The following is a 25359-nucleotide window of genomic DNA, read 5'->3' as shown; positions in this document are numbered from 1 at the left end:
ACATGCTAACGGCTACCATGCTAGCACCTAGCAAGAGAGCATCAAGTTGAGAAAGTGCCAAGGTTGTCCTATAACCTCCCTACATCATGCCATGTGTGTATTTGCCTTTAGACATGAGTAAATTAGCTTAAATGCTAACATGCTAATGGCTACCATGCTAGCACCTAGCAAGAGGGCCTCAAGTTTAGAAAGTGCCAAGGTTGTCCTATAACCTCCCTACATCATGCCATGTGTGTATTTGCCTTTAGACATGAGTAAATTAGCTTAAATGCTAACATGCTACGGCTACCATGCTAGCACCTAGTAAGAGAGCCTCAAGTTTAGAAAGTGCCAAGGTTGTCCTATAAACTCCCTACATCATGCCATGTGTGTATTTGCCTTTAAATGTAAGTAAATTAGCTTAAATGCTAACATGCTAACAGTCGTCATGCTAGCACCTAGCAAGAGAGCCTCAAGTTTAGAAAGTGTCAAGGTTGTCCAATAACCTCCCTACATCATGCCATGTGTGTATTTGCCTTTAGACATGAGTAAATTAGCTTAAATGCTAACATGCTAGCACCTAGCAAGACAGCCTTAAGTTTAGAAACTGCCAAGGATGTCCTATGACGTCCCTGTATCATGCATGTGTGTATTTGCCTTTAAACGTGAGCAAATTAGCTTAAATGCTAACATGCTAACAGTCATCATGCTAGCACCTAGCAAGAGAGTCCCAAATTTAGAAAGTGCCAAGGTTGTCCTATCACCTCCCTACATCATGCCATGTGTGTATTTGCCTTTAAACGTGAGTAAATTAGCTTAAATGCTAACATGCTAACAATCATTATGCTAGCACCTAGCAAGAGAGCCTCAAGTTTAGAAAGTGCCAAGGTTGTCCTATAAACTCCCTACATCATGCGTTGTGTGTATTTGTCTTTAGACATGAGTAAATTAGCTTAAATGCTAACATGCTAACGGCTACCACGCTAGCACCTAGCAAGAGAGCATCAAGTTGAGAAAGTGCCAAGGTTGTCCTATAACCTCCCCACATCATGTCATGTGTGTATTTGCCTTTAAACGTGAGTAAATTAACTTAAATGCTAACATGCTAACAATCATTATGCTAGCACCTAGCAAGAGAGCCTCAAGTTTAGAAAGTGCCAAGGTTGTCCTATAACCTTCCTACACCATGCCATATGTGTATTTGCCTGAAGACATGAGTAAATTAGCTTAAATGCTAACATGCTAACGGCTACCATGCTAGCACCTAGCAAGAGAGCATCAAGTTGAGAAAGTGCCAGGGTTGTCCTCTAACCTCCCTACATCATGCCATGTGTATATTTTCCTTTAGACATGAGTAAATTAGCTTAAATGCTAACATGCTAACGGCTACCATGCTAGCACCTAGCAAGAGGGTTTCAAGTTTACAAAGTGCCAAGGTTGTCCTATAACCTCCCTATATCATGCCATGTGTGCATTTGCCTTTAAACGTGAGTAAATTAGCTTAGATCCTAACATGCTAACAGTTATCATGCTAGCACCTAGCAAGAGAGCCTCAAGTTTAGAAAGTGCCAAGGTTGTCCTATAACCTCCCTACATCATGCCATGTGTGTATTTGCCTTTAGTCATGAGTAAATTAGCTTAAATACTAACATGCTAACGGCTAACATGCTAGCACCTAGCAAGAGAGCCTCAAGTTTAGAAACTGCCAAGGTTGTCCTATGACCTCCCTACATCATGCCATGTGTGTATTTGCCTTTAGACATGAGTAAATTAGCTTAAATGCTAACATGCTAACATGCTAGCAATTAGCATTTAGCCACAGAGAGAGTTCAGACGTTTATCTCAAAAATGAGCCATCAATCACGTTTCTACGTGGCCGTATGGCTGAGCTACAAGGCTGTGAAAAGTCTGTAAATTCTCGTTTCCTATGTGCTGTTCTAAAAATAGAACAAGAATTTCCCTAATCAAGTGGCCCATCTTTTAACGTTTTCGTTAATAGCGTCGCCATGGTTACACAAAACTTTCCAAAAATTAAATACCGCTGTAGTCCCGAGCGCCACGTTTCCGGCGGTGTAACATGTGTGGGGGTCCTTCTTGCAGTTTTGGCCGCATTACGCGCGCAAAAAGTGGAAGATTAAGATATAAGAATAAAAAAAATAATAATAACCTAGAAAATTCCCGCGGAAATTTTGATGGACTGGCCACCTGTGCTGTGAACCTCGGGCCCGGTGCGCCAACGGCTACCGCGGTAGCACCTAGCAAGAAAGCCTCAAGTACGGAAAAGGTTGATGCAGTCCCATAGTGTCCCCACATCATGCCAAGTGTGTATTTGCCTTTAAACTTGAGTAAATTAGCTTAAATGCTAACATGCTAACAATCATTATGCTAGCACCTAGCAAGACAGCCTCAAGTTTAGAAATTGCCAAGGTTGTCCTATAACCTCCCTACACCATGCCATATGTGTATTTGCCTGAAGACATGAGTAAATTAGTTTAAATGCTAACATGCTAACGGCTAACATTATAGCACCTAGCAAGAGAGCATCAAGTTGAGAAAGTGCCAAGGTTGTCCTATAACCTCCCTACATCATGCCATGTGTGTATTTGCCTTTAAACGTGAGTAAATTAGCTTAAATGCTAACATGCTAACAGTTATCATGCTAGCACCTAGCAAGAGACCCTCAAGTTTAGAAAGTGCCAAGGTTGTCCTATAACCTCCCTACATCATGCCATGTGTGTATTTGCCTTTAGACATGAGTAAATTAGCTTAAATGCTAACATGCTAACGGCTAACATACTAGCACCTAGCAAGACAGCCTCAAGTTTAGAAACTGCCAAGGATGTCCTATAACGTCCCTGCATCATGCATGTGTTAATTTGCCTTTAAACATGAGCAAATTAGCTTAAATGTTAACATGCTAACAGTCATCATGCTAGCACCTAGCAAGAGAGTCCCAAGTTTAGAAAGTGCCAAGGTTGTCCTATAACCTCCCTACATCATGCCATGTGTGTATTTGCCTTTAGACATGAGTAAATTAGCTTAAATGCTAACATGCTAACGGCTAATATGCTAGCACCTAGCCAGACAGCCTCAAGTTTAGAAACTACCAAGGTTGTCCTATAGCCTCCCCACATCATGTCATGTGTGTATTTGCCTTTAAACGTGAGTAAATTAGCTTAAATGCTAACATGCTAACAATCATTATGCTAGCACCTAGCAAGAGAGCCTCAAGTTTAGAAAGTGCCAAGGTTGTCCTATAACCTCCCTACACCATGCCATATGTGTATTTGCCTGAAGACATAAGTAAATTAGCTTAAATGCTAACATGCTAACGGCTACCATGCTAGCACCTAGCAAGAGAGCATCAAGTTGAGAAAGTGCCAAGGTTGTCCTATAAACTCCCTACATCATGCCATGTGTGTATTTGCCTTTAGACATGAGTAAATTAGCTTAAATGCTAACATGCTAACGGCTACCATGTTAGCACCTAGCAAGAGGGTTTCAAGTTTAGAAAGTGCCAAGGTTGTCCTATAACCTCCCTATATCATGCCATGTGTGTATTTGCCTTTAAACGTGAGTAAATTAGCTTAAAGGCTAACATGCTAGCAGTTATCATGCTAGCACCTAGCAAGACAGCCTCAAGTTTAGAAACTACCAAGGTTGTCCTATAACCTCCCCACATCATGTCATGTGTGTATTTGCCTTTAAACGTGAGTAAATTAGCTTAAATGCTAACATGCCAACAATCGTCATGCTAGCACCTAGCAAGAGAGCCTCAAGTTGAGAAAGTGCCAAGGTTGTCCTATAACCTCCCTACATCATGCCATGTGTGTATTTGCCTTTAGACATGAGTAAATTAGCTTAAATGCTAACGTGCTAACGGCTACCATGCTAGCACCTAGCAAGAGGGCCTCAAGTTGAGAAAGTGCCAAGGTTGTCCTATAACCTCCCTACATCATGTCATGTGTGCATTTGCCTGTAGACATGAGTAAATTAGCTTAAATGCTAACATGCTAACGGCTACCATGCTAGAACCTAGCAAGAGGGCCTTAAGTTTAGAAACTGCCAAGGTTGTCCTATAACCTCCCCACATCATGCCATGTGTGTATTTGCCTTTAAACGTGAGTAAATTAGCTTAAATGCTAACATGCTAACAGTCATCATGCTAGCACCTAGCAAGAGAGCCTCAAGTTTAGAAAGTGCCAAGGATGTCCTATAACGTTCCTGCATCATGCATGTGTGTATTTGCCTTTAAACATGAGCAAATTAGCTTAAATGCTAACATGCTAACAGTCATCATGCTAGCACCTAGCAAGAGACCCTCAAGTTTAGAAAGTGCCAAGGTTGTCCTATAACCTCCCTACATCATGTCATGTGTGTATTTGCCTTTAGACATGAGTAAATTAGCTTAAATGCTAACATGCTAACGGCTAACATGCTAGCACCTAGCAAGAGAGATTCAAGTTTACAAAGTGCCAAGGTTGTCCTTCAACCTCCCTATATCATGCCATGTGTGTATTTGCCTTTAAACGTGAGTAAATTAGCTTAAAGGCTAACATGCTAACAGTTATCATGCTAGCACCTAGCAAGAGAGCCTCAAGTTTAGAAACTGCCAAGGTTGTCCTATGACCTCCCTACATCATGCCATGTGTGTATTTGCCTTTAGACATGACTAAATTAGCTTAAATGCTAACATGCTAACGGCTACCATGCTAGCACCTAGCAAGAGGGTTTCAAGTCAAGAAAGTGCCAAGGTTGACCTATAACCTCCCTATATCATGCCATGTGTGTATTTGCCTTTAAACGTGAGTAAATTAGCTTAAATGCTAACATGCTAACAGTTATCATGCTAGCACCTAGCAAGAGAGCCTCAAGATTAGAAAGTGCCAAGGTTGTCCTATAACCTCCCGACATCATGCCATGTGTGTATTTGCCGTTAAACATGACTAAATTAGCTTAAATGCTAACGGCTACCATGCTAGCACCTAGCAAGAGGGCCTTAAGTTTAGAAACTGCCAAGGTTGTCCTATAACCTCCCCACATCATGCCATGTGTGTATTTGCCTTTAAACGTGAGTAAATTAGCTTAAATGCTAACATGCTAACAGTCATCATGCTAGCACCTAGCAAGAGAGCCTCAAGTTTAGAAAGTGCCAAGGTTGTCCTATAACCTCCCTACATCATGCCATGTGTGTATTTGCCTTTAGACATGAGTACATTAGCTTAAATGCTAACATGCTAGCACCTAGCAAGACAGCCTCAAGTACGGAAAAGGTTGATGCAGTCCCATAGTGTCCCCACATCATGCCAAGTGTGTATTTGCCTTTAAACTTGAATAAATTAGCTAAAATGCTAAAATGCTAAAGGGTACCGTGCTAACACGTAGCAAAACAGCCTCAGGTCCTGAAAAGTTTGGGGCAGTCCTACAGTGTCCCCATATCGTGCCATGTGTGTATTTTCCTTTAGACATGAGTAAATTAGGTAAAATGCTAACATGCTAACAGTCATCATGCTAGCACCTAGCAAGAGGGCCTCAAGTTTAGAAAGTACCAAGGTTGTCCTATAACCTCCCCACATCATGACATGTGCTTAGTAGCCTTTAAGCATGAGTAAATTAGCTTAAATGCTAACATGCTAACGGTCATCATGCTAGCACCTAGCAAGAAAGCCTTACATTAAAAAAGTTCCTGGGTTGTCCTGTAACCTCCCTAAATCATGCCATGTGTGATTTATCCTTTAGACATGAGTAAATTAGCTTAAATGCTAACATGCTAACGGCTACCCAGCTAGCACTTAGCAAGATGGCCTCAAGTTTAGAAACTACAAAGGTTGTCCTATAACCTCCCTATATCATGCCATGTGTGTATTTGCCTTTAAACGTGAGTTAATTAGTTTAAATGCTAACATGCTAACAGTCATCATGCTAGCACCTAGCAAGAGACCCTCAAGGTTAGAAACTGCCAATGTTGTCCTATAACATCCCTACATCATGCCATGTGTGTATTTGCCTTTAGACATGAGTAAATTAGCTTAAATGTTAACATGCTAACGGTTAACATGCTAGCACCTAGCAAGACAGCCTCAACTTTAGAAACTGCCAAGGTTGTCCTATGACCTCCCTGCATCATGCCATGTGTGTATTTGCCTTTAGACATGAGTAAATTAGCTTCAATGCTAACATGCTAACATGCTAGCAATTAGCATTTAGCCACAGAGAGAGTTCAGAAGTTTATCTAAAAAATGAGCCATCAATCACGTTTCTACGTGGCCGTATGGCTGAGCTACAAGGCTGTGAAAAGTCTGTAAATTTTCGTTTCTTTCACTGGCATGAGCTGTTCTAAAAATAGAATAGGGTGTCCCTAATATAGTGGCCGATTTTTTTTTCTATCGCGAATACCGTCACCATGGTTACACGAAACGTTCCAAAAAATAAATACCGCTGTAGTCCCGAGCGTCACGATTCCGGCGGTGTACCATGTGTGGGGGTCCTTCATGTGGTTTCGGCCGCATTACGCGCGCAAAAAGTGGAAGATTAAGATATAAGAATAAAAATAATTATAACTAGAAAATTCCCGCGGAAATTTTGATGGACTGGCCACCTGTGCTGTGAACCTCGGGCCCGGTGTGCCAACGGCTACCGCGGTAGCACCTAGCAAGAAAGCCTCAAGTGCGGAAAAGGTTGATGCAGTCCCATAGTGTCCCCACATCATGCCAAGTGTGTATTTGCCTTTAAACTTGAGTAAATTAGCTAAAATGCTAACATGCTAACGGCTACCGTGCTAACACATAGCAAAACAGCCTCAGGTCCTGAAAAGTTTGGGGCAGTCCTACAGTGTCCCCACATCATGCCATGTGTGTATTTTCCTCTAGACATGAGTAAATTAGCTAAAATGCTAACATGCTAACAGTCATCATGCTAGCACCTAGCAAGAGGGCCTCAAGTTTAGAAAAAACCAAGGTTGTCCTATAATCTCCCCACATCATGACATGTGCTTAGTAGCCTTTAGGCATGAGTAAATTAGCTTAAATGCTAGCATGCTAAAAGTTATCATGCTAGCACCTAGCAAGAGAACCTCAACTTTAGAAAGTGCCAAGGTTGTCCTGTAACATCCCTACACCATGCCATGTATGTATTTGCCTGTAGACATGAGGAAATTAGCTTAAATGCTAACATGCTAACAGGCATTAAGCTAGCACCTAGCAAGAGAGCCTCAAGTTTAGAAAGTGCCAAGGATGTCCTATAACGTCCCTGCATCATGCATGTGTTAATTTGCCTTTAAACATGAGCAAAGTAGCTTAAATGCTAACATGCTAACAGTCATCATGCTAGCACCTAGCAAGAGAGCCTCAAGTTTAGAAAGTGCCAAGGTTGTCCTATAACCTCCCTACATCATGCCATGTGTGTATTTGCCTTTAGACATGAGTAAATTAGCTTAAATGCTAACATGCTAACGGCTACCATGCTAGCAACTAGCAAGAGGGCCTCAAGTTTAGAAAGTGCCAAGGTTGTCCTATAAACTCCCTACATCATGCCATGTGTGTATTTTCCTTTAGACATGAGTAAATTAGCTTAAATGCTAGCATGCTAACGGCTAACATGCTAGCACCTAGCAAGACAGCCTCAAGTTTAGAAAGTGCCAAGGTTGTCCTATAACCTCCCTACATCATGCCATGTGTTTATTTGCCTTTAGTCATGAGTAAATTAGCTAAAATGCTAACATGCTAACGGCTAACATGCTAGCACCTAGCAAGAGAGCCTCAAGTTTAGAAACTGCCAAGGTTGTCCTATGACCTCCCTACATCATGCCATGTGTGTATTTGCCTTTAGACATGAGTAAATTAGCTTAAATGCTAACATGCTAACATGCTAGCAATTAGCATTTAGCCACAGAGAGAGTTCAGACGTTTATCTCAAAAATGAGCCATCAATCACGTTTCTACGTGGCCGTATGGCTGAGCTAAAAGGCTGTGAAAAGTCTGTAAATTCTCGTTTTCTATGTGCTGTTCTAAAAATAGAACAGCGATTCCCTAATCAAGTGGCCCATTTTTTAACGTTTTCGTTAATAGCGTCGCCATGGTTACACAAAACTTTCCAAAAACTAAATACCGCTGTAGTCCCGAGCGCCACGTTTCCGGCGGTGTAACATGTGTGGGGGTCCTTCTTGCGGTTTTGGCCGCATTACGCGCGCAAAAAGTGGAAGATTAAGATATAAGAATAAAAACTAGAAAATTCCCGCGGAAATTTTGATGGACTGGCCACCTGTGCTGTGAACCTCGGGCCCGGTGGGCCAACGGCTACCGCGGTAGCACCTAGCAAGAAAGCCTCAAGTACGGAAAAGGTTGATGCAGTCCCATAGTGTCCCCACATCATGCCAAGTGTGTATTTGCCTTTAAACTTGAGTAAATTAGCTAAAATGCTAAAATGCTAACAATCGTTATGCTAGCACCTAGCAAGAGAGCCTCAAGTTTAGAAAGTGCCAAGGTTGTCCTATAACCTCCCTACATCATGCCATGTGTGTATTTGCCTTTAAATGTGAGTAAATTAGCTTAAATGCTAACATGCTAACAGTTATCATGCTAGCACCTAGCAAGAGAGCCTCAAGTTTAGAAAGTGCCAAGGTTGTCCTATAACCTCCCTATATCATGCCATGTGTGTATTTGCCTTTAGACATGAGTAAATTAGCTTAAATGCTAACATGCTAGCACCTAGCAAGACAGCCTTAAGTTTAGAAACTGCCAAGGATGTCCTATGACGTCCCTGCATCATGCATGTGTGTATTTGCCTTTAAACGTGAGCAAATTAGCTTAAATGCTAACATGCTAACAGTCATCATGCTAGCACCTAGCAAGAGAGTCCCAAGTTTAGAAAGTGCCAAGGTTGTCCTATCACCTCCCTCCATCATGCCATGTGTGTATTTGCCTTTAAACATGAGTAAATTAGCTTAAATGCTAACATGCTAACAATCATTATGCTAGCACCTAGCAAGAGAGCCTCAAGTTTAGAAAGTGCCAAGGTTGTCCTATCACCTCCCTACATCATGCCATGTGTGTATTTGCCTTTAAACGTGAGTAAATTAGCTTAAATGCTAAAATGCTAACAGTTATCATGCTAGCACCTAGCAAGAGAGCCTCAAGTTTAGAAAGTGCCAAGGTTGTCCTATAAACTCCCTACATCATGCCATGTGTGTATTTGCCTTTAGACATGAGTAAATTAGCTTAAATGCTAACATGCTAGCACCTAGCAAGACAGCCTTAGGTTTAGAAACTGCCAAGGATGTCCTATGACGTCCCTGCATCATGCATGTGCTTATTTGCCTTTAAACGTGAGCAAATTAGCTTAAATGCTAACATGCTAACAGTCATCATGCTAGCACCTAGCAAGAGACTCCCAAGTTTAGAAAGTGCCAAGGTTGTCCTATCACCTCCCTACATCATGCCATTTGTGTATTTGCCTTTAAACGTGAGTAAATTAGCTTAAATGCTAACATGCTAACAATCATTATGCTAGCACCTAGCAAGAGAGGCTCAAGTTTAGAAAGTGCCAAGGTTGTCCTATAACCTCCCTACACCATGCCATATGTGTATTTGCCTTAGACATGAGTAAATTAGCTTAAATGCTAAGATGCTAACGGCTACCATGCTAGCACCTAGCAAGAGAGCCTCAAGTTTAGAAACTGCTAAGGTTGTCCTATAACCTCCCTACATCATGCCATGTGTGCAATTGCCTTTAAACGTGAGTAAATTAGCTTAAATGCTAACATGCTAACGGGTCCATGCTAGCACCTAGCAAGAGAGCCTCAAGTTTAGAAACTGCCAAGGTTGTCCTAGAACCTCTCTGCATCATGCCATGGGTGTATTTGCCTTTAAACATGAGTAAATTAGCTTAAATGCTAACATGCTAACATGCTAACAATTAGCATTTAGCCACAGAGAGAGTTCAGAAGTTTATCTAAAAAATGAGCCATCAACCACGTTTCTACGTGGCCGTATGGCTGAGCTACAAGGCTGTGAAATGTCTGTAAATTCTCGTTTTCTCTGGAATGCGGCTGTTCTAAAAATAGAATTCTGTACCTAATCAACTGGCCCATTTTTGAACGTTTCGGTTAATAGCGTCGCCATGGTTACACAAAACGTTCCAAAAAATAAATACCGCTGTAGTCCCGAGCGTCACGATTCCGACGGTGTAACATGTGTGGGGGTCCTTCTTGCGGTTTTGGCCGCATTACGCGCGCAAAAAGTGGAAGATTAAGATATAATAATAACTAAACGCACAAGGAATAACAATATGGGCTGGCTCAGTAGCCAGCCCATAGACTGCTACTGCAAGTAGCAGTCTATGGGCTGGCTACTGGGCCAGTCCATAACTAAACAGCAATAACAATATGGGCTGGCTCAGTAGCCAGCCCATAGACTGCTACTTGCAGTAGCAGTCTATGGGCTGGCTACTGGGCCAGTCCATAACTAGAAAATTCCCGTGGAAATTTTGATGGACTGGCCACCTGTGCTGTGAACCTCGGGCCCGGTGTGCCAACGGCTACCGCGGTAGCACCTAGCAAGAAAGCCTCAAGTGCGGAAAAGGTTGATGCAGTCCCATAGTGTCCCCACATCATGCCAAGTGTGTATTTGCCTTTAAACTTGAGTAAATTAGCTAAAATACTAACATGCTAACGGCTACCGTGCTAACACATAGCAAAACAGCCTCAGGTCCTGAAAAGTTTGGGGCAGTCCTACAGTGTCCCCACATCATGCCATGTGTGTATTTTCCTCTAGACATGAGTAAATTAGCTAAAATGCTAACATGCTAACAGTCATCATGCTAGCACCTAGCAAGAGGGCCTCAAGTTTAGAAAGTACCAAGGTTGTCCTATAACCTCCCTACATCATGCCATGTGTCTATTTGCCTGTAGACATGAGTAAATTACTTTAAATGCTAACATGCTAACGGCTAGCACCTAGCAAGAGGGACTCAAGTTTAGAAAGTGCCAAGGTTGTCCTATAACCTCCCTGCATCATGCCAAGTGTGTATTGCCTTAAGACATGAGTAAATTAGCTTAAATGCTAACATGCTAACGGCTAACATGCTAGCACCTAGAAAGACAGACTCAAGTTTAGAAACTGCCAAGGATGTCCTATAACGTCCCTGCATCATGCATGTGTGTATTTGCTTTTAAACATGAGCAAATTAGCTTAAATGCTAACATGCTAACAGTCATTATGCTAGCACCTAGCAAGAGAGCCTCAAGTTTAGAAAGTGCCAAGGTTGTCCTATAACCTCCCTACATCATGCCATGTGTGTATTTGCCTTTAGACATGACTAAATTAGCTTAAATGCTAACATGCTAACGGCTACCATGCTAGCACCTAGCAAGAGGGTTTCAAGTTAAGAAAGTGCCAAGGTTGACCTATAACCTCCCTATATCATGCCATGTGTGTATTTGCCTTTAAACATGAGTAAATTAGCTTAAATGCTAACATGCTAACAGTTATCATGCTAGCACCTAGCAAGAGAGCCTCAAGATTAGAAAGTGCCAAGGTTGTCCTATAACCTCCCGACATCATGCCATGTGTGTATTTGCCGTTAGACATGAGTAAATTAGCTTAAATGCTAACATGCTAACGGCTAACATGCTAGCACCTAGCATGACAGCCTCAAGTTTAGAAACTGCCATGGATGTCCTATGACGTCCCTGCATCATGCATGTGTGTATTTGCCTTTAAACATGAGCAAATTAGCTTAAATGCTAACATGCTAACAGTCATCATGCTAGCACCTAGCAAGAGAGCCTCAAGTTTAGAAAGTGCCAAGGTTGTCCTATAACCTCCCTACATCATGCCATGTGTGTATTTGCCTTTAGACGTGAGTAAATTAGCTTAAATGCTAACATGCTAACGGCTAACATGCTAGCACTTAGCAAGACAGCCTCAAGTTTAGAAACTACCAAGGTTGTCCTATAACCTCCCCACATCATGTCATGTGTGTATTTGCCTTTAAACGTGAGTAAATTAGCTCAAATGCTAACATGCTAACAATCATTATGCTAGCACCTAGCAAGAGAGCCTCAAGTTTAGAAAGTGCCAAGGTTGTCCTATAACCTCCCTACATCATGCCATGTGTGTATTTGCCTTTAGACATGAGTAAATTAGCTTAAATGCTAACGTGCTAACGGCTACCATGCTAGCACCTAGCAAGAGGGCCTCAAGTTTAGAAAGTGCCAAGGTTGTCCTGTAACATCCCTACACCATGCCATGTGTGTATTTGCCTGTAGACATGAGTAAATTAGCCTAAATGCTAACATGCTAACATGCTAGCAATTAGCATTTAGCCACAGAGAGAGTTCAGACGTTTATCTCAAAAATGAGCCATCAATCAGCCAAACGGCTACCATGCTAGCACCTAGCAAGAGGGCCTCAAGTTTAGAAACTGCCAAGGTTGTCCTATAACCTCCCCACATCATGCCATGTTTGTATTTGCCTTTAAACGTGAGCAAATTAGCTTAAATGCTAACATGCTAACAGTCATTATGCTAGCACCTAGCAAGAGAGCCTCAAGGTCAGAAAGTGCCAAGGATGTCCTATAACGTCCCCGCATCATGCATGTGTGTATTTGCCTTTAAACATGAGCAAAGTAGCTTAAATGCTAACATGCTAACAGTCGTCATGCTAGCACCTAGCAAGAGAGCCTCAAGTTTAGAAAGTGCCAAGGTTGTCCTATAACCTCCCTACATCATGCCATGTGTGTATTTGCCTTCAGTCATGAGTAAATTAGCTAAAATGCTAACATGCTAACGGCTAACATGCTAGCACCTAGCAAGAGAGCCTCAAGTTTAGAAACTGCCAAGGTTGTCCTATGACCTCCCTACATCATGCCATGTGTGTATTTGCCTTTAGACATGAGTAAATTAGCTTAAATGCTAACATGCTAACATGCTAGCGATTAGCATTTAGCCACAGAGAGAGTTCAGACGTTTATCTCAAAAATGAGCCATCAATCACGTTTCTACGTGGCCGTATGGCTGAGCTAAAAGGCTGTGAAAAGTCTGTAAATTCTCGTTTTCTATGTGCTGTTCTAAAAATAGAACAGCGATTCCCTAATCAAGTGGCCCATTTTTTAACGTTTTCGTTAATAGCGTCGCCATGGTTACACAAAACTTTCCAAAAACTAAATACCGCTGTAGTCCCGAGCGCCACGTTTTCGGCGGTGTAACATGTGTGGGGGTCCTTCTTGCAGTTTTGGCCGCATTACGCGCGCAAAAAGTGGAAGATTAAGATATAAGAATAAAAAAAATAACTAGAAAATTCCCGCGGAAATTTTGATGGACTGGCCACCTGTGCTGTGAACCTCGGGCCCGGTGTGCCAACGGCTACCGCGGTAGCACCTAGCAAAAAAGCCTCAAGTGCGGAAAAGGTTGATGCAGTCCCATAGTGTCCCCACATCATGCCAAGTGTGTATTTGCCTTTAAACTTGAGTAAATTAGCTAAAATGCTAACATGCTAACGGCTACCGTGCTAACACATAGCAAAACAGCCTCAGGTCCTGAAAAGTTTGGGGCAGTCCTACAGTGTCCCCACATCATGCCATGTGTGTATTTTCCTCTAGACATGAGTAAATTAGCTAAAATGCTAACATGCTAACAGTCATCATGCTAGCACCTAGCAAGAGGGCCTCAAGTTTAGAAAGTACCAAGGTTGTCCTATAACCTCCCCACATCATGACATGTGCTTAGTAGCCTTTAGGCATGAGTAAATTAGCTTAAATGCTAGCATGCTAACAGTTATCATGCTAGCACCTAGCAAGAGAACCTCAACTTTAGAAAGTGCCAAGGTTGTCCTGTAACATCCCTACACCATGCCATGTGTGTATTTGCCTGTAGACATGAGGAAATTAGCTTAAATGCTAACATGCTAACAGGCATTATGCTAGCACCTAGCAAGAGAGCCTCAAGTTTAGAAAGTGCCAAGGATGTCCTATAACGTCCCTGCATCATGCATGTGTTAATTTGCCTTTAAACATGAGCAAAGTAGCTTAAATGCTAACATGCTAACAGTCATCATGCTAGCACCTAGCAAGAGAGCCTCAAGTTTAGAAAGTGCCAAGGTTGTCCTATAACCTCCCTACATCATGCCATGTGTGTATTTGCCTTTAGACATGAGTAAATTAGCTTAAATGCTAACATGCTAACGGCTAACATGCTAGCAACTAGCAAGAGGGCCTCAAGTTTAGAAAGTGCCAAGGTTGTCCTATAACCTCCCTACATCATGCCATGTGTGAATTTGCCTGTAGACATAAGTAAATTAGCTTAAATGCTAACATGCTAACGGCTACCATGCTAGCAACTAGCAAGAGGGCCTCAAGTTTAGAAAGTGCCAAGGTTGTCCTATAAACTCCCTACATCATGCCATGTGTGTATTTGCCTTTAAACATTAGCAAATTAGCTTAAATGCTAACATGCTAACAGCCATCATGCTAGCACCTAGAAAGAGAGTCCCAAGTTTAGAAAGTGCCAAGGTTGTCCTATAACCTCCCTACATCATGCCATGTGTGTATTTGCCTTTAGACATGAGCAAATTAGCTTAAATGCTAACATGCTAACGGCTAACATGCTAGCACCTAGCAAGACAGCCTCAAGTTTAGAAACTGCCAAGGTTGTCCTATAACGTCCCTGCATCATGCATGTGTGTATTTGCCTTTAAACATAAGCAAATTAGCTTAAATGCTAACATGCTAACAGTCATCATGCTAGCACCTAGCAAGAGAGCCTCAAGTTTAGAAAGTGCCAAGGTTGTCCTATAACCTCCCTACATCATGCCATGTGTGTATTTGCCTTTAGACATGAGTAAATTAGCTTAAATGCTAACATGCTAACAGTCATCATGCTAGCACCTAGCAAGAGAGTCCCAAGTTTAGAAAGTGCCAAGGTTGTCCTATAACCTCCCGACATCATGCCATGTGTGTATTTGCCTTTAGACATGAGTAAATTAGCTTAAATGCTAACATGCTAACAATCATTATGCTAGCACCTAGCAAGAGAGCCTCAAGTTTAGAAAGTGCCAAGGTTGTCCTATAACCTCCCTACATCATGCCATGTGTGTATTTGCCTTTAGATGTGAGTAAATTAGCTTAAATGCTAACATGCTAACATGCTAGCAATTAGCATTTAGCCACAGAGAGACTTCAGAAGTTTATCTCAAAAATTAGCCATCAATCACGTTTCTACGTGGCCGTATGGCTGAGCTACAAGGCTGTGAAAAGTCTGTAAATTCTCATTCTTTTCACTGGCATGAGCTGTTCTAAAAATAGCCCAAATGTCCCTAATTTTTTGAACCATTGATTTTTGCGTTTTTCAAACGCGAATAGCGTCGCCATGGTTACACAAAACGTTCCAAAAAATAAATACCGCTGTAGTCCCGAGTGCCACGTTTCCGGCGGTGTAACATGTGTGGGGATCCTTCCTGCGGTTTTGGCCGCATTACGCGCACAAAAGTGGGAAGATTAAGATATAAGAATAACTAGAAAATTCCCGCGGAAATTTTGATGGACTGGCCACCTGTGCTGTGAACCTCGGGCCCGGTGCGCCAACGGCTACCGCGGTAGCACCTAGCAAGAAAGCCTCAATTACGGAAAAAGTTGATGCAGTCCCATAGTGTCCCCACATCATGGCAAGTGTGTAATTGCCTTTAAACTTGAGTAAATTAGCTTAAATGCTAACATGCTAACAATCATTATGCTAGCACCTAGCAAGAGAGCCTCAAGTTTAGAAAGTGCCAAGGTTGTCCTATAACCTCCCTACATCATGCCATGTGTGTATTTGCCTTTAAACATGAGTAAATTAGCTTAAATGCTAACATGCTAACAGTTATCATGCTAGCACCTAGCAAGAGAGCCTCAAGTTTAGAAAGTGCCAAGGTTGTCCTATAACCTCCCTACATCATGCCATTTGTGTATTTGCCTTTAGACATGAGTAAATTAGCTTAATTGCTAACATGCTAGCACCTAGCAAGACAGCCTTAAGTTTAGAAACTGCCAAGGATGTCCTATGACGTCCCTGCATCATGCATGTGTGTATTTGCCTTTAAATGTGAATAAATTAGCTTAAATGCTAACATGCTAACAATCATTATGCTAGCACCTAGCAAGAGAGCCTCATGTTTAGAAAGTGCCAAGGTTGTCCTATAACCTCCCTACATCATGCCATGTGTGTATTTGCCTTTAGACATGAGTAAATTAGCTTAAATGCTAACGTGCTAACGGCTACCATGCTAGCACCTAGCAAGAGGGCCTCAAGTTTAGAAAGTGCCAAGGTTGTCCTATAACCTCCCTACATCATGTCATGTGTGCATTTGCCTGTAGACATGAGTAAAGTAGCTTAAATGCTAACATGCTAACGGCTACCATGCTAGCACCTAGCAAGAGGGCCTTAAGTTTAGAAACTGCCAAGGTTGTCCTATAACGTCCCACATCATGCCATGTGTGTATTTGCCTTTAAACGTGAGTAAATTAGCTTATATGCTAACACGCTAACAGTCATTATGCTAGCACCTAGCAAGAGAGCCTCAAGTTTAGAAAGTGCCAAGGATGTCCTATAACGTCCCTGCATCATGCATGTGTGTATTTGCCTTTAAACATGAGCAAATTAGCTTAAATGCTAACATGCTAACAGTCATCATGCTAGCACCTAGCAAGAGAGTCCCAAGTTTAGAAAGTGCCAAGGGTGTCCTATAACCTCCCTACATCATGCCATGTGTGTATTTGCCTTTAGACATGAGTAAATTAGCTTGAATGCTAACATGCTAACGGCTAACATGCTATCACCTAGCAAGAGAGTTTCAAGTTTACAAAGTGCCAAGGTTGTCCTTCAACCTCCCTACATCATGCCATGTGTGTATTTGCTTTTAGACATGAGTAAATTAGCTTAAATGCTAACACGCTAACGGCTACCATGCTAGCACCTAGCAAGACAGCCTCAAGTTTAGAAAGTGCCAAGGATGTCCTATAACGTCCCTGCATCATGCATGTGTGGATTTGCCTTTAAACATGAGCAAATTAGCTTAAATGCTAACATGCTAACAGTCATCATGTTAGCACCTAGCAAGAGGGTTTCAAGTTTAGAAAGTGCCAAGGTTGTCCTATAACCTCCCTGCATCATGCATGTGTGTATTTGCCTTTAAACATGAGCAAATTAGCTTAAATGCTAACATGCTAACAGTCATCATGCTAGCACCTAGCAAGAGAGTCCCAAGTTTAGAAAGTGCCAAGGTTGTCCTATAACATCCCTACATCATGCCATGTGTGTATTTGCCTTTAGACATGAGTAAATTAGCTTAAATGCTAACATGCTAACGGCTAACATGCTAGCACCTAGCAAGACAGCCTCAAGTTTAGAAACTACCAAGGTTGTCCTATAACCTCCCCACATCATGTCATGTGTATATTTGCCTTTAAACGTGAGTAAATTAGCTTAAATGCTAACATGCTAACAATCATTATGCTAGCACCTAGCAAGACAGCCTCAAGTTTAGAAAGTGCCAAGGGTGTCCTATAACCTCCCTACACCATGCCATATGTGTATTTGCCTGAAGACATGAGTAAATTAGCTTAAATGCTAACATGCTAACGGCTACCATGCTAGCACCTAGCAAGAGAGTTTCAAGTTTACAAAGTGCCAAGGTTGTCCTTCAACCTCCCTATATCATGCCATGTGTGTATTTGCCTTTAAACGTGAGTAAATTAGCTTCAATGCTAACATGCTAACAGTTATCATGCTAGCACCTTGCAAGAGAGTCCCAAGTTTACAAAGTGCCAAGGTTGTCCTTCAACCTCCCTATATCATGCCATGTGTGTATTTGCCTTTAAACGTGAGTAAATTAGCTTAAATGCTAACATGCTAACGGCTACCATGTTAGCACCTAGCAAGAGGGTTTCAAGTTTAGAAAGTGCCAAGGTTGTCCTATAACCTCCCTACATCATGCCATGTGTGTATTTGCCTTTAGACATGAGTAAATTAGCTTAAATGCTAACATGCTAACGGCTAACATACTAGCACCTAGCAAGACAGCCTCAAGTTTAGAAACTGCCAAGGATGTCCTATAACGTCCCTGCATCATGCATGTGTAAATTTGCCTTTAAACATGAGCAAATTAGCTTAAATGCTAACATGCTAATAGTCATCATGCTAGCACCTAGCAAGAGAGTCCCAAGTTTAGAAAGTGCCAAGGTTGTCCTGTAACCTCCCTACATCATGCCATGTGTGTATTTGCCTTTAGACATGAGTAAATTAGCTTAAATGCTAACATGCTAACGGCTACCATGCTAACACCTAGCAAGAGGGTTTCAAGTTTAGAAAGTGCCAAGGTTGTCCTATAACCTCCCTGCATCATGCCATGTGTGTATTTGCCTTTAAACGTGAGCAAATTAGCTTAAATGTTAACATGCTAACAATCATTATGCTAGCACCTAGCAAGAGAGCCTCAAGTTTAGAAAGTGCCAAGGTTGTCCTATAACCTCCCTACATCATGCCATGTGTGTATTTGCTTTTAGACATGAGTAAATTAGCTTAAATGCTAACACGCTAACGGCTACCATGCTAGCACCTAGCAAGACAGCCTCAAGTTTAGAAAGTGCCAAGGTTGTCCTATAACCTCCCTACACCATGCCATATGTGTATTTGCCTGAAGACATGAGTAAATTAGCTTAAATGCTAACATGCTAACGGCTAACATGCTAGCACCTAGCAAGACAGCCTCAAGTTTAGAAACTGCCAAGGATGTCCTATAACGTCCCTGCATCATGCATGTGTGTATTTGCCTTTAAACATGAGCAAATTAGCTTAAATGCTAACATGCTAACAGTCATCATGCTAGCACCTAGCAAGAGAGTCCCAAGTTTACAAAGTGCCAAGGTTGTCCTTCAACCTCCCTATATCATGCCATGTGTGTATTTGCCTTTAAACGTGAGTAAATTAGCTTAAATGCTAACATGCTAACGGCTACCATGTTAGCACCTAGCAAGAGGGTTTCAAGTTTAGAAAGTGCCAAGGTTGTCCTATAACCTCCCTACATCATGCCATGTGTGTATTTGCCTTTAGACATGAGTAAATTACCTTAAATGCTAACATGCTAACGGCTAACATGCTAGCAACTAGCAAGACAGCCTCAAGTTTAGAAACTGCCAGGGATGTCCTATAACGTCCCTGCATCATGCATGTGTGTAATTGCCTTTAAACATGAGCAAATTAGCTTAAATGCTAACATGCTAACAGTCATCATGCTAGCACCTAGCAAGAGAGTCCCAAGTTTAGAAAGTGCCAAGGTTGTCCTATAACCTCCCTACATCATGCCATGTGTGTATTTGCCTTTAGACATGAGTAAATTACCTTAAATGCTAACATGCTAACGGCTAACATGCTAGCACCTAGCAAGACAGCCTTAAGTTTAGAAACTACCAAGGGTGTCCTATAACCTCCCCACATCATGCCATGTGTGTATTTGCCTTTAAACGTGAGTAAATTAGCTTATATGCTAACACGCTAACAGTCATTATGCTAGCACCTAGCAAGAGAGCCTCAAGTTTAGAAACTGCCAAGGTTGTCCTATAACCTCCCTACATCATGCCATGTGTGTATTTGCCTTTAGACATGAGTAAATTAGCTTAAATGCTAACATGCTAACGGCTAACATGCTAGCACCGAGCAAGACAGCCTCAAGTTTAGAAACTGCCAAGGATGTCCTATAACGTCCCTGCATCATGTCATGTGTGTATTTGCCTTTAAACGTGAGTAAATTAGCTTAAATGCTAACATGCTAACGGGTCCATGCTAGCACCTAGCAAAAAACCCTGAAGTTTAGAAACTGCCAAGGTTGTCCTAGAACCTCCCTGCATCATGCCATGGGTGTATTTGCCTTTAAACATGAGTAAATTAGCTTAAATGCTAACATGCTAACATGCTAGCAATTAGCATTTAGCCACAGAGAGAGTTCAGAAGTTTATCTAAAAAATGAGCCATCAATCACGTTTCTACGTGGCCGTATGGCTGAGCTACAAGGCTGTGAAAAGTCTGTAAATTCTCGTTTTCTCTGGAATGCGGCTGTTCTAAAAATAGAATGGTGTACCTAATCTAGTGGCCGATTTTTTTTTCTATCGCGAATAGCGTCGCCATGGTTACACGAAACGTTCCAAAAAATAAATACCGCTGTAGTCCCGAGCGTCACGATTCCGACGGTGTAACATGTGTGGGGGTCCTTCTTGCGGTTTTGGCCGCATTACGCGCACAAAAAGTGGAAGATTAAGATATAAGAATAATAAAAATTGGTAAACACCACAAGGAATAACAATATGGGCTGGCTCAGTAGCCAGCCCATAGACTGCTACTGCAAGTAGCAGTCTATGGGCTGGCTACTGGGCCAGTCCATAATAATAACTAAACAGCAATAACAATATGGGCTGGCTCAGTAGCCAGCCCATAGACTGCTACTGCAAGTAGCAGTCTATGGGCTGGCTACTGGGCCAGTCCATAACTAGAAAATTCCCGCGGAAATTTTGATGGACTGGCCACCTGCGCTGTGAACCCCGGGCCCGGTGGGCCAACGGCTACCGCGGTAGCACCTAGCAAGAAAGCCTCAAGTACGGAAAAAGTTGATGCAGTCCCATAGTGTCCCCACATCATGCCAAGTGTGTAATTGCCTTTAAACTTGAGTAAATTAGCTTAAATGCTAACATGCTAACAATCATTATGCTAGCACCTAGCAAGAGAGCCTCAAGTTTAGAAAGTGCCAAGGTCGTCCTATAACCTCCCTACATCATGCCATGTGTGTATTTGCCTTTAGACATGAGTAAATTCGCTTAAATGCTAACATGCTAACATGCTAGCACCTAGCAAGACAGCCTTAAGTTTAGAAACTGCCAAGGATGTCCTATGACGTCCCTGCATCATGCATGTGTATTTGCCTTTAAACGTGAGCAAATTAGCTTAAATGCTAACATGCTAACAGTCATCATGCTAGCACCTAGCAAGAGAGTCCCAAGTTTAGATAGTGCCAAGGTTGTCCTATCACCTCCCTACATCATGCCATGTGTGTATTTGCCTTTAAACGTGAGTAAATTAGCTTAAATGCTAACATGCTAACAATAATTATGCTAGCACCTTGCAAGAGAGCCTCAAGTTTAGAAAGTGCCAAGGTTGTCCTATAACCTCCCTACACCATGCCATATGTGTATTTGCCTGTAGACATGAGTAAATTAGCCTAAATGCTAACATGCTAACGGCTACCATGCTAGCACCTAGCAAGAGGGCCTCAAGTTTAGAAACTGCCAAAGTTGTCCTATAACCTCCCCACATCATGCCATGTTTGTATTTGCCTTTAAACGTGAGCAAATTAGCTTAAATGTTAACATGCTAACGGCTAACATGCTAGCACCTAGCAAGAGAGTTTCAAGTTTACAAAGTGCCAAGGTTGTCCTTCAACCTCCCTATATCATGCCATGTGTGTATTTGCCTTTAAACATGAGCAAATTAGCTTAAATGCTAACATGCTAACAGTCATCATGCTAGCACCTAGCAAGAGAGTCCCAAGTTTAGAAAGTGCCAAGGTTGTCCTATAACCTCCCTACATCATGCCATGTGTGTATTTGCCTTTAGACATGAGTAAATTAGCTTAAATGCTAACATGCTAACAGCTAACATGCTAGCACCTAGCAAGACAGCCTCAAGTTTAGAAACTACCAAGGTTGTCCTATAGCCTCCCCACATCATGTCATGTGTGTATTTGCCTTTAAACGTGAGTAAATTAGCTTAAATGCTAACATGCTAACAATCATTATGCTAGCACCTAGCAAGAGAGCCTCAAGTTTAGAAAGTGCCAAGGTTGTCCTATAACCTCCCTACATCATGCCATGTGTGTATTTGCCTTTAGACATGAGTAAATTAGCTTAAATGCTAACATGCTAACGGCTACCACGCTAGCACCTAGCAAGAGAGCATCAAGTTGAGAAAGTGCCAAGGTTGTCCTATAACCTCCCTACATCATGCCATGTGTGTATTTGCCTTTAAACGTGAGTAAATTAGCTTAAATGCTAACATGCTAACAGTTATCATGCTAGCACCTAGGAAGAGAGCCTCAAGTATAGAAAGTGCCAAGGTTGTCCTATAACCTCCCTACATCATGCCATGTGTGTATTTGCCTTTAGACATGAGTAAATTAGCTTAAATGCTAACATGCTAGCACCTAGCAAGACAGCCTTCAGTTTAGAAACTGCCAAGGATGTCCTATGACGTCCCTGCATCATGCATGTGTGTATTTGCCTTTAAACGTGAGCAAATTAGCTTAAATGCTAACATGCTAACAGTCATCATGCTAGCACCTAGCAAGAGAGTCCCAAGTTTAGAAAGTACCAAGGTTGTCCCATCACCTCCCTACATCATGCCATGTGTGTATTTGCCTTTAAACGTGAGTAAATTAGCTTAAATGCAAACATGCTAACAATCATTATGCTAGCACCTAGCAAGAGAGCCTCAAGTTTAGAAAGTGCCAAGGTTGTCCTATAACCTCCCTACATCATGCGTTGTGTGTGTTTGCCTTTAGACATGAGTAAATTAACTTAAATGCTAACATGCTAACGGCTACCACGCTAGCACCTAGCAAGAGAGCATCAAGTTGAGAAAGTGCCAAGGTTGTCCTATAACCTCCCCTCATCATGTCATGTGTGTATTTGCCTTTAAACGTGCGTAAATTAGCTTAAATGCTAACATGCTAACAATCATTATGCTAGCACCTAGCAAGAGAGCCTCAAGTTTAGAAAGTGCCAAGGTTGTCCTATAACCTCCCTACACCATGCCATATGTGTATTTGCCTTTAGACATGAGTAAATTAGCTTAAATGCTAACATGCTAACGGCTACCATGCTAGCACCTAGCAAGAGAGCCTCAAGTTTAGAAACTGCTAAGGTTGTCCTATAACCTCCCTACATCATGTCATGTGTGCAATTGCCTTTAAACGTGAGTAAATTAGCTTAAATGCTAACATGCTAACAATCATTATGCTAGCACCTAGCAAGAGAGCCTCAAGTTTAGAAAGTGCCAAGGTTGTCCTATAACCTCCCTACACCATGCCATATGTGTTTTTGCCTGAAGATATAAGTAAATTAGCTAAAATGCTAACATGCTAACGGCTACCATGCTAGCACCTAGCAAGACAGCATCAAGTTGAGAAAGTGCCAAGGTTGTCCTATAACCTCCCTACATCATGCCATGTGTGTATTTGCCTTTAAACATGAGTAAATTAGCTTAAATGCTAACATGCTAACAGTTATCATGCTAGCACCTAGCAAGAGAGCCTCAAGTTTAGAAAGTGCCAAGGTTGTCCTATAACCTCCCTACATCATGCCATTTGTGTATTTGCCTTTAGACATGAGTAAAGTAGCTTAATTGCTAACATGCTAGCACCTAGCAAGACAGCCTTAAGTTTAGAAACTGCCAAGGATGTCCTATGACGTCCCTGCATCATGCATGTGTGTATTTGCCTTTAAACGTGAATAAATTAGCTTAAATGCTAACATGCTAACAATCATTATGCTAGCACCTAGCAAGAGAGCCTCAAGTTTAGAAAGTGCCAAGGTTGTCCTATAACCTCCCTACATCATGCCATGTGTGTATATGCCTTAAAACGTGAGTAAATTAGCTTAAATGCTACCATGCTAACAGTTATCATGCTAGCACCTAGCAAGAGGGCCTCAAGTTTAGAAAGTGCCAAGGTTGTCCTATAACCTCCCTACATCATGCCATGTGTGTATTTGCCTTTAGACATGAGTAAATTAGCTTAAATGCTAACATGCTAACGGCTAACATGCTAGCACCTAGCAAGACAGCCTCAAGTTTAGAAACTACCAAGGTTGTACTATAACCTCCCCACATCATGTCATGTGTATATTTACCTTTAAACGTGAGTAAATTAGCCTAAATGCTAACATGCTAACAATCATTATGCTAGCACCTAGCAAGACAGCCTCAAGTTTAGAAAGTGCCAAGGTTGTCCTATAACCTCCCTACACCATGCCATATGTGTATTTGCCTGAAGACATGAGTAAATTAGCTTAAATGCTAACATGCTAACGGCTACCATGTTAGCACCTAGCAAGAGGGTTTCAAGTTTAGAAAGTGCCAAGGTTGTCCTATAACCTCCCTATATCATGCCATGTGTGTATTTGCCTTTAAACGTGAGTAAATTAGCTTAAAGGCTAACATGCTAACAGTTATCATGCTAGCACCTAGCAAGAGAGCCTCAAGTTTAGAAAGTGCCAAGGTTGTCCTATAACCTCCCTACATCATGCCATGTGTGTATTTGCCTTTAGACATGAGTAAATTAGCTTAAATGCTAACATGCTAACGGCTAACATGCTAGCACCTAGCAAGAGAGCCTCAAGTTTAGAAACTGCCAAGGTTGTCCTATGACCTCCCTACATCATGCCATGTGTGTATTTGCCTTTAGACATGAGTAAATTAGCTTAAATGCTAACATGCTAACATGCTAGCAATTAGCATTTAGCCACAGAGAGAGTTCAGACGTTTATCTCAAAAATGAGCCATCAATCACGTTTCTACGTGGCCGTATGGCTGAGCTAAAAGGCTGTGAAAAGTCTGTAAATTCTCGTTTTCTACGTGCTGTTCTAAAAATAGAACAGCGATTCCCTAATCAAGTGGCCCATTTTTTAACGTTTTCGTTAATAGCGTCGCTCGCCCATAGACTGCTACTGCAAGTAGCAGTCTATGGGCTGGCTACTGAGCCAGTCCATAATAATAATAGCTAAACAACAATAACAATATGGGCTGGCTCAGTAGCCAGCCCATAGACTGCTACTGCAAGTAGCAGTCTATGGGCTGGCTACTGGGCCAGTCCATAACTAAACACCACAAGCAATAACAATATGGGCTGGCTCAGTAGCCAGCCCATAGACTGCTACTGCAAGTAGCAGTCTATGGGCTGGCTACTGAGCCAGTCCATAATAACAATTTGTGAGGTCAGTTTTTTTTTTTAAATTAGGCATTTTTGTAATGCAATTATATTATACTTTTCAGCGCATATTGTTTTGAGAAGCCAAACTCTTTAAATAACTGTCCCCAGCAACTGGAACTGGAACTACTTTCCTCAGCACCAAAATCCAACCAGAACACGCCATTTAAAAAAAAAAAAAACCTTGCATGAAAATTGCAGGACTAGTTATGTTCTTTGTCATGTTTCTCACAGCAGTGATTTTAACCAAAAAAGGCAAATGTTTTCATTGAATCTCAGATAAAACTGACTTTTAGGTAATCATTTACATTTGCACTGAGAAAGTTCCTGTCGACTGAAGCCTTGACATCTGCAATCCTGGCTGGAGCCACTTCAAGACAGG

At 41.8% G+C, this 25359-nt stretch overlaps 2 protein-coding genes across 4 annotated transcripts in view; one reads left to right on the top strand and one right to left on the bottom strand.

Moving 5' to 3' along the window:
* rtf2 (replication termination factor 2) overlaps window positions 1-25359 on the top strand; it is a 64031-nt gene that overhangs the window by 31505 nt on the left and 7167 nt on the right. The gene's annotated exons all lie outside the window — the stretch shown is intronic.
* Window positions 1-25359, bottom strand: part of gcnt7 (glucosaminyl (N-acetyl) transferase family member 7) — a 57964-nt gene that overhangs the window by 30154 nt on the left and 2451 nt on the right. Inside the window, exon 5 of one of the 3 annotated variants that reach the window (XM_058055472.1) lies at window positions 25286-25347. The exons of the other annotated variants lie outside the window; for them this stretch is intronic. Within the exon in view, the coding sequence (XP_057911455.1) occupies window positions 25286-25347 (62 nt within the window). The remainder of the gene's footprint in view (window positions 1-25285; window positions 25348-25359) is intronic. 3 annotated transcript variants of the gene reach the window in all.

The sequence above is a fragment of the Doryrhamphus excisus genome, chromosome 18 (genome assembly GCF_030265055.1).
Source record: "Doryrhamphus excisus isolate RoL2022-K1 chromosome 18, RoL_Dexc_1.0, whole genome shotgun sequence".
Taxonomy (NCBI): domain Eukaryota; kingdom Metazoa; phylum Chordata; class Actinopteri; order Syngnathiformes; family Syngnathidae; genus Doryrhamphus; species Doryrhamphus excisus.
The sequence above is the reverse complement of the archived record's forward strand: the minus strand, read 5'-3'. Positions and strand labels throughout refer to the sequence as shown.